The sequence below is a fragment of the Echinops telfairi genome, unplaced genomic scaffold (assembly GCF_000313985.2).
Source record: "Echinops telfairi isolate 266 unplaced genomic scaffold, ASM31398v2 ScPeMD7_7424;HRSCAF=8462, whole genome shotgun sequence".
In the NCBI taxonomy this organism is placed as follows: domain Eukaryota; kingdom Metazoa; phylum Chordata; class Mammalia; order Afrosoricida; family Tenrecidae; genus Echinops; species Echinops telfairi.
The window spans coordinates 78787636-78797924 of record NW_022111324.1 but is presented as its reverse complement, the minus strand read 5'-3'; the positions used below and the strand labels follow the sequence as shown (position 1 = coordinate 78797924).

The following is a 10289-nucleotide window of genomic DNA, read 5'->3' as shown; positions in this document are numbered from 1 at the left end:
CTTGCTTAGCCAGCTCCACAATAACATATAGCCCTTCCTTTTTAATAATCTATCTATCTTATTAGTTCATATATATAAATCATACTGGTTCTGTTTCTCTGGTTGACCCTGACTAACACAAATACTAATTATTAAAAAAGCTATGATAACATTTGAATAAATTAAGAAGCTTATTTTGAGCATCAGAATGGAATTTTAATAAAAGTAGATACACATCCATGTGTCAATCTAGTGTTAGAAAAACTTATAAACTATATTTAAGAATAAGTTACAGATGATTCATATCCACACACTTTTATTGTCTTTTATACATGAATGAATTACAGCCATTTAACATCTCATGTAAAATAACTGATATTTTCTACACTTTTGAAATAAAATACTTTTATTCTCCAGAAGAATTATAATAGCCAAATTTAATTTCTAAAATTGCCATAGTAAGAGTGTATAGAGACCCTGTAAGAGGAATGCAACACATAAGAATTAATCTCATAACAATATATATATAAAAATATATTTCTTTGAATCATTGAAGATTTTCACATCTTGAACTTGATGGTACTTACTATGAGCATGTACTGAGTATTTCTTGGTCAAATGCATGCTCTTAACAGAAGTATATAAATATATAGACTCCCTCTATATACATGTACCCATAAAATAACGTTAGGCCCACCTACAATTTCTTTTGTTTTCTTTGAGTTTTGTGAAGTGGTTCATAAATATATGTTCTATAAATCTTCATATACTGGAAGTAGCTCAAAACCAAAACACTGAAGAACAGTAGCATTAGGAAAAAGAGAAAAGAAGCTACCAGGTAGCCACTTGGTCTGGAAAAAAAAAAAGAGAAAATATTATAAATCATTGTTTTTATATTGGTTGTTAATTGACTTAGTCAAACTATTTCTTAATTGATAGCTACTATGCCATTGGTAGAGAACAAAGACTAATGAGACAGGATTTCCACCCTCAGGCTGGCCAGAGAACCAAATACAGTAGTGGGTAAATATAATGGGAGAAGGAAGCGTAAGCTGAGCAGCAAGGATGGCATTCCATGGGAGGTGACCCTTGAATTGAGTATGGAGAACTGGGTAGGAATTGATTGGATAAGAACGTCTGGGGGCAAGGGACTAGAGAGGCAGAGAGAGAGGGGCATAGATACAGGTGTAGAAGCATGAGAGCCTAAGATAGAAACCACTCCCAGACATTCTAGAACTGCAACTAGTTCAGTGTGACAGAGATCAGGTAGGAGGCAAAGCGGTGAGAGATGAGGAATAACAGGCAGGTAAAGGCAGATAAGAAAGATGCCTTCTATCAAACCAGGGAAAGCAGAGATAGCCATATGGTTAAAGGGAGCTATGATGAAAGATTTCCTTTTCTGTTTTTTACTGCCATCGGAAAAGATGAACATTTTTGGTGGATGATCTTATTGCAGGGTGAAGAGTGGATAAAAAGGGGTACATTAGTGTGGAGGTAGCAAGATAAATGAATTAATGTAGTGGCTGAAGAAATGGAGAAATGTGGATATGTAGTTATATTTAAAAGTTAGACTAAATTGGGCATGCGGTTGTTCAGGTGTGCGGTTTGAAAAATACAAAGCACTAAAGGGTATCTCCCAGGTTTCGGGCTGGGTGACCTGAGGATGGTGTCATCATTCACTGATCATAGGAAATTCAGAGGTAAGAGACGTTTTTAAAGGGGGTGTATGAATATGGTTGGTGCGATTTTTGACGTATTGAGGCATCTGAGAGTCAATCAAGTGATTATATGGGTATGAAAAAGAGAAGAGTAATTGGGCCTTGAGTTATGGACCTGAGAATCATTAATATATAAATTATTGTTGTTGTTCTAAGTGCCATTGATTTTGTTCCGAACAAAATAATGCCTGGTCCTGCACCATCCTCACAACTGTCCATAGGTTGGAGCCCATTGTTGCAGCCACCACGTCAATCCAGCTTATTGAGGGACTTCCTCTTTTTTGCTGACCTTTTGCTTACCAAGCATGATGTGCTTTTCCAAAGTAACTGAAATGAAGTCTTGCCATCCAGGCTGGACTTCTTCCAAGCAGATTTGTTTGTTCTTTTTTTTAAAAAATAGTTATATTGAGATATAATTCATATATCTTACATTTGGTCAGCTGCATTAAAAAAGTTGTATATGCATTACTAGAATCAATTCCAGAACACCTTTTTCCTTCTTGTATTCATTATTTGCTCCCCATTTCCCTCCAACCTCTCCACCCTATCCCCCAAAAGCCATTACATCAGTTACCAGTTACTGTCTCTGTATATTTGCTTATCCTGGGCTTCATCTCTTAGAAAACACACACACACACACACACACACACACACACACACACACACACACACAGCAAATATATTTAAGAAGAAGGAAAGACAAATAAATATTAAATCAGGGGGAAAACTTCTGGTGAGATAAAAGCAGTAAACACTAAAAACTAGAACAAATTTAAAAGGGGTCAAAGGGAGATCAAATGATCAGGGATTACATTTTAACCTAATAACATCTACCATAATCCAGTTTAGAATAATCTCTATCTGATAGTAAGGTGATTCATATCCCTCAACTGTGGTCAGAGGGGACTCACCAGATACTTAATCCATGTGGGGACTCTGTAAATAGATTTTGGGCTCCCACTGTCATCCATAGCTTTCTGCAAATTGGATGTTCGCAATTTAAGCTTTGATACCATTCCTTCCTTTGAATTTGGATTTTATTATTTATTATCATTGGATTTTAAAGCCTGGTGTGCTTATTCCATGTGGACTTAGTTGAGATTTGTTTGTTCTTTTGGCAGTCTATACTTCGCATATTCTTCGACAGTATCATAATTCAAACTAATGTAAATTAGTCATTTTTAACTTTATTTCAGTTTTAAATGCTGTTGTATCCAGGGAATTGCACATATGCACAAACACATCCATTTTACATAGATTTTCAGTGGATACACAAGTCAAGAACTGCTATAGATAAATAAGTTTTTCAGACAGTGAAATGTGATGAAAAGGCCCTGAGAACTGATGTAGAGCTTAGGAGAGAACTGATATGCAAATTCTAAGGAATACTAATGATTTAAGAGTAGAATTTCAGAATAAGTGACCAGAGAGATTGGAGGAGGGCAAGAGAAGTGAGAATACCAGAAAGATGTTTATTTGTAACAAATATTTTTGCAAAGGCATTCGACTGTATGGATCACAGCAAACTATGGAAAACATTCAAAAGAATTGGAATTCCAGAACACTTTTGTTTATGTGAGAGCTGTACATAGGCAAGGGTCAGTAATTTGAACAGAGAAAAGAGACACAGTGGTTTAAAATCAGGAAAGGTGTGGGTGAATGTTGTATCCCTTCATCATACATATTCAATGTGTAGGGTAAGCAAATACTTGGGGCGGGGGGCGGAAAGGACTACGTATAGAAGAATGAAGCACTCGGATCGGAGGAAGGTTCAACATAGGCAGATGACACAATCTTGCTGGCTGAAAGCGACAAAGACTTACTTGTGCTTATTGCTGGAGATCGGACACAATAGCCTTCAGCATGAATTGCATCTCAACATAAAGAAAGAAAAGAAAAATCCACCCAGCTGTATGAGTAAGTTGTTAAGAATTTCATTTTATTTGGATTCAACAATCAATGCCCAGGAAAGCAGCAGTCTCAACATTGAATGTGACCTTGCACTGGGCAGGTCTGCCGCAAAAGACCTGCTCTAAAGTGAAGACGTCACATTGAGAACTAAGGTGTGCTTGCCCAAAGCCTTGGGCCACGTGCATGTGAAAGCTGAACAATGAGCTAGGAAGAAGAAGAATCCGTGCCTTCGAAGGATGCTGTGGGTAAAGAATATCGAGATGTCACGGACTTCTAGAATAACTAACAAATCTGTCTTGGAAGAAGGGACATCCAAAATACTTCTTAGAAGCTAGGATGGTAAGACTTTGTCTTATGTGCTTTGGACACGCTATCACGGGAGGGCAGACCCTGGTAAAAGCGATCATGCTTGCTAAAGTAGTAGGTCAGGGAGAAAGAGGAAGATCCTCAACAAGATGGCCCGACACAGCGGCTGCCATGAGTTCCAGCATAACACTTGTGAGCACGGCACAGGACTGGACAATGATTTGTTTTGTGTTGGTTCCCCGGCAGTGTTTGGCTCTGCTCCTCAGAGGGTTACTCTCAGCTGGAACTTCCTGATGATACCTGACAGCAGCAGAGAATTGAGGTGCCCTGAGGGACTAGGATGTATGAAATTGTGATCAATAATGTCATAGGTGTCCATTTTCAATTTGTTTTAGTTTTTAATATTTTTTGTTTCCTTTCCAGCTGGATTTCCCTCCTCTATTTTACTTTGTTATTGTTGTTAGCCTTTTTGATTCTTTGTTTCAGTATGTGTTTCAGTTTATAAAATCCAGGCTGGGTGACTCTCTAGAGGCAGTAACTGGATTAATGGTTTCTTGTGAAAAGCCTTGTTATCAGACAGAGAACATGGTAAAGATGATTATGGTAGATATAATTAGGTTAAATTTAGCATCTTTTTTGATCCATTTAAAAATTGTTTCAGTTACCATCGGCTCAAGTAGAAAGAAAATGTTTTGGAAATGATGATGGCAACATAAGTCCAAATGTGCTTGATACAATGGATGTATGGATTGTTGTTAGAGCTGTAAGAGCCCCCAATAAAATTATTTGTTAAAATTTTAAAAATGGTTTCAGTTAAAACCAAAAAATGGTGGAGGGGAAGCGGGGAAGGGTGAATACATGTGGATTAAGACTCCAGAGAATCCTCTCTGATCTTACACCAGGGAGGCGAATATCCTTGCTGTCATGCATAGTGCATTGGAAAGTGGATTATGGCAGATGTAGTTAGGTTAAAAGCTAGCACATTATCATTTGATCTCTCTTTTGACCCATGTTAAAGTTGTTCCAGTTTTAAATATTTCAACTTCTTTTTGATTGAGCGGTTTCCTCTGTTTTATTTAGTTATTGTTACTTTTTGGTTTATGTCTTTCAGTATATAAAATCCAGGGTAGGTAAATCTATAGAGACAGTCAATGGATTAATAATTCCCTAGGAACATGGCTGGAGAGAATCAGGGGTGGACAAAGGGGAGCGAACAACAATAACTACAAGAAAAAAGAAAACATTCTAAAATTGATGGTGGCAATGATTGTACAACTCTTCTTTATATCATTGACCCATTGAATTTTATGGTATGTGGATTATGTGTCAATAAAACTGTTAAAATTTTTGTTTAATTAAAACAAATCAAAGGCCAACCAAAAAAGAGGGATAGTAAGATTCCCAGGGAGTGTTGGTATTGGAAGTTCATTGATCTGCCCTGTTGTGTAACATTTTTACTAGTATTGGACTGCCCAAGAGTAGACAAAAAGAAAGCAGGTTGCTGGGCACTGTACCGATTTGGGACCAAATGCAGAGAGGTCAGGGCATCCTGCTAAAAGTGTGTTATGACTTGAACTGTGACACTGCTCCCTGGAAAAGGGCTACAGGTCAGGCTGTTAACTGCAAGGTCAGCAGTTAGAAACCACCAGCCATGCCTCAGGAAAAGGAAAAGGTTTTTTTTTTGGTCATTTCTCAGACTATAACCCTTTACAAGAGTACATAGCCTCATATTTCTCCCATGGCATGGTTGGTAGTTTTGTTTTGTTTTGTTTTTTTTTGCATGGTTGGTAGTTTTGAACAGCGGAGGTTAGCAGCCCAATGCTCAACAACTATCCCAAAGGATGCCCAAGAAATGACTGGGATTACCAGAAATTGGAAGAAAAAATGAAGGACATAGAGATTTTGGTTCCTATGAATCAAAATGGATTTGATGGCTGCGAGGTTGTTAATTTTTAGCCATTCCATGAGAGAAAAGACCAGGCAATTTGTCCCCATAAAGATGTAGCCTAGAACACCTCCTGGGGAAGCTCTACTCTGTCTCATGGAGTCACTGTGAGTGGAATTCACAACTCTTTCTGATATTCACCTACATCAAACATAAAAGGGTATATGTGTCTCTCAAATTTACTACAAAACAACTCTTGTTTTTAAGATTCATACAATTAATCTTCCATTATCAAGCTGTCAGTAATATTTAAAGTAGGGCCCAAAGTATCTTACTAGTTTATTTTTCACTTTGGTTGAACATTTTAGAAAATAAACACCAGGTCCAAGGCAGAAAAGCAAAGTAATTTAAAGTCCCAACTTTAATATTAAAGGTTTTAAAAAAATAACAATAACAACTCTGCTTTCCAAGGGAAGGGAGAGCCAAGTACATGGAAATGCCTTGACTGTCTATTTTCTGGACAACCAGAATGCTGGTTGGTGGGTGACAGTAGACTCGGGGTTAGCATCTAAGGACATGGCCACTGCCTTCCATCGACTTCCACATGTAACCTTGGACATCTGCCCATGAGGCAGAGTTGAAAGAGATGTGTACTAGGAAAACAGTTACCAAGGCACAATGATAGTGGTAATAATAATAACAATAATAACTTTTGATAGAAATAATAGAGTTTTCAAGAAATAATAGGGTTTTCAAGGCTGCGTCCTTCAGGAAGCAGATTGCCAGTCTTGCTTTTTGAGGTGAATCTGTGTGGGTTCAAACCACCAACTTTCCAGCTACTGGTTCAGTGGTTAACTATTTGTGTCACCCAGAGATCTGAGATTCTGGATTTTTGTACAAATAATGCACATTATACCATTTTTGCTTATCATATGGCCCCTTTCAGATTAGCTTCCTATGCATTCTACATGCATTAATGCACAAATGCATTATTTATGTGGGCATGGTATACATGAAACATGGTACTCAACACAAATACGTTTTAGAATGTCAATTATAGGGCAAAGGCATTAGGGTTACAGGAAATAGCAACTTTCTGTCATTTTGGAACACAGACTTCACAGATAGCAAAACAAACAAAAAACACCCACACATAAAGATTTATAAAAGTCACTGGCTTTGCTGTGAGCATTTCATACACTTTTTGTCAGCATTCAGTTCCATTATGCCCTTTATAATAATTTTGTGTAATAAGAGTTCCAGCGAGGACCCACTACAAGGGCTATGTTTTGAAAGACATGGGAGAAAAGCTCTTTTTCCTTTTCAGTTGGCACTTATATCTTTTAACATTTCCCTTATTAAATCCTAATTAGGCACTAGTCATTACCTGGAAATAAATCCAAAGGTCTCTATTGCAAATATAGTTGTTAGGTTGCAGAAGCTGCAAATTAGAAATAGAGTATTATTACATTTAAGTAAAATGCACTAAACCCCCATCTCTCTCCATTGTAACAATGTCGTCATGTTCGTCTTACTTAGTACCATTTTTAAGGTTGGCCAAGATATATACGTTTACGTAACCGCTGTGATGTTTTCTCTACTTGAGTCACGTAGGTGACTCTGAGACTTGTGAGCTCATCAGTACCACTTTGTCTTACTCACAGCTTTACATCACATTGGTAGTGGTTACCAAAGAACAGTGCTAGTGGAGTTAATAATAATAACCATGAGCAATAATAGTTATTCATAGAAATAATAGTCAACCAACACTTCCTGAACATTTCCACATACAAAAAATTCATACGGATTGAGCATTTACTATGTGACAAGAACTGTGTTAAAAGTGTTCCCTATGTTATCTAAGCTAATCTTCATAGCAATCTTGCTTTAAGATGAATAAAATGAGACAGATAAGAAACTTGGCAAAAACTTACACAGGATAAGTAGCAGAGCTGGGATACGTATGAACTCAGACCTTTTGATCCTCGAGCCCATGAAGTTCACCTGTTACTGGTTGGCTCATTGAGGGAGAGGAGAATATTCCCCAAAATTCCAAATTCATTATCTGGGAGTAATACCATTGAGTCAATCCCAACTCATTGTGACAGGGTTGAACTGTCCCCGTGGGTTTCCAAGACTGTAACTCTTTATTGGCGTCGAAAGCTTCATCTCTCTCCCTCGGAGCAGCTGGTGGTTTCAAACTGCTGACCTTTCAGCTAGCAATCCAACATGTGACCCAATCCAGGCCTCCTTGGAGAATGTCAGGAACCCTGATTATGTGGAGCTATGCTATCATTTCTAAGGTTACTGAGTATTTCTCTAAAATTTCACTAACTCGTTTTATTATTTGTGGTTTTGATCATAGTCCCTACTGGGTACAAAGTAGTATCGCATTGTGATTTGAATTGCTTCTCCCTAATGACTAATGATAGGGCGCACCTTTCCATGTGTTTATTGACCATTTGTATATTTTCTTTGGAGAAATATCTACTAAACCCCTTTCCTTTTTTATTTTTTATTTTATAACCATTGAAGACTATTGGGTTAGTCTGGGTAAACTAGAGAAAGAAATCCACAGAAACCCATATATGTATAAGAGAGAGTTTTTATACATAGGGTTTAAGTGTACCTTCAGAAAGCATCCCAACCCAGTCCAGTTCAAGTCTGAGTTAGCTTATATGTCTGACACCGATCTACAAAGTCTTCCTCAAACTCACAAAACACACACAATGATGCCGAATGCGAGGATCACAGGCTGGTGGGTAGAAAGTCTTTGAATCCAGTGGTGGTGTAAGCATCTCAGCGCTGGCAGCAGTCTCCACGTGGCTGCTCCAGCCCCCACGGCTGCATCAGGGTAGGTCCATGTGGCTTCTCCTCAGGGATGTCTTGCAGGAAGTCAGCCTTGCCAGCTGAAGCACACTGGTCTGACCATCTGAGAATAAGAAAGGCGAGGCTCATCGAGCCATATATCTCTCCGCCCTTCAATTAATCTCACGTGTGTATCGGCCAGGTTGGCATAATAAACCTTAACTATCTCAAGTGTAATTTATTTAATGCTCTGATTTAAGCTTCTTGTAGTAGGAGGAGGTTGTCCCATCCATTTCTGAAATATCTGGATTTTGTCCAACTACTTTAAAAACAGGTCCACAAGACTATAATATTTGTAATGAGAAATTTCTTTTGGTTTAGACAAATGCTGACTGTGCATAGATAAGACAGTGACAAGTGAACATATTTGGAATGAGAAGGTAACACTCTAGCTTTCAGCGCAGTAGAACCACATTCTGATATTGGCTGAGACCCTGAGCAGCTTAAAAAAACACTTAATTGTGAATTAGGCAAACGTTTAAAGAGCGGACCATCCATCCTTTTCACAGTCAGCAATCCCTGTACATTTTGTTTCACCTCACTCAGTCTCCTTATGCTTCTTGCTCCTGGTGTTTCCAGTATCCATTCCCCCTTTCATAACTCTCTGAACTTTGTCCTGGGGTCAGTGCTGCTCTTTTGATCTTAAGTGGATAATTAGTCCACTACAGGGGTGGGCTTGGTTCTAGACATGGAAGGTAACTGAGAGCCACAGTCTTGGTGGCATCCCACCTATCTCTATCCAACCAGTACACCTGGTCTGGTTTATGACTTTGAATCGTTCTACATTTTTTTCACACTATCTGGGACCTTGTAACATAATCCCGTTCAGAGCAGGTCTTCTGGCCTCAGAGTCGAGACTGAAGTTCGCATGGTGCATTAATGCATTGAGCTAATTGTTTCCATGATAGTTCCGTCTTCTTCACTCTTCTTTCCTCCGGACTGGGAGAGACGAAGGGCTGCACCTTGGTGGTCACCTTTAAGACCCAGTCTACTCATCAGAGGATGGAGAACATTTTATCAGTGAACTAGTTTGTGCCAACTGACCTTACGTCCTCTGAGATTATGATTCCGAGTTTCCAGGTACAGAGTGAGTCCTCAAAGTGACTTCTTATGATCAAGAAGTTTTCATAACTGTATGCTCTACTATATTCATGGAAACAGGCAGCACATGTATTTATATGTGTGGAAATATCCTGTCCACCCTATAAATACTTGTGGGTGTAGTCCTATTTGCCTTCTCATACTTCTTCAGTTTCATGTCCACCTATATACTTCCTGTAGACTATAGTTATTACTGTTATTGCAGGATTGTGTGTGGAATATGTCCCTATCTGGTCTTACACTCTTGTGCTCCTTCCCATGTGTTCCTTTGCCACGATCATTTTATGCTGCCTTCCTCTTTCTTGTATACTGTCTTCCCCTTCACACAAGTTAGCATATGTCTTACTTTTCAGTTAGTTATTTCGCCTCCCTTTGTCTCCCATCCTTGGTAACCATTAAAGAATGTTTCCTTCTGTAAAAAACCTTTTCTTGGCTTTTTTTCCCCAATCGTTTTATTAGGGGCTCATACAACTCTTATCACAATCCATAATACATCAATTGTATAAAGCACATTTGTACAT

General features: G+C 38.4%; 1 protein-coding gene across 1 annotated transcript in view; it reads right to left on the bottom strand.

Moving 5' to 3' along the window:
• Positions 1-676: 676 nt before the first annotated feature.
• The window catches only part of CATSPERE (catsper channel auxiliary subunit epsilon), a 199876-nt gene continuing 190263 nt past the window's right edge, over positions 677-10289 (bottom strand). Inside the window, exons 15-16 of the mRNA XM_004700170.1 lie at positions 7187-7240; positions 677-830 (exon numbers count right to left, since the gene is read on the bottom strand). Of these exons, the coding sequence (XP_004700227.1) occupies positions 677-830; positions 7187-7240 (208 nt within the window). The remainder of the gene's footprint in view (positions 831-7186; positions 7241-10289) is intronic.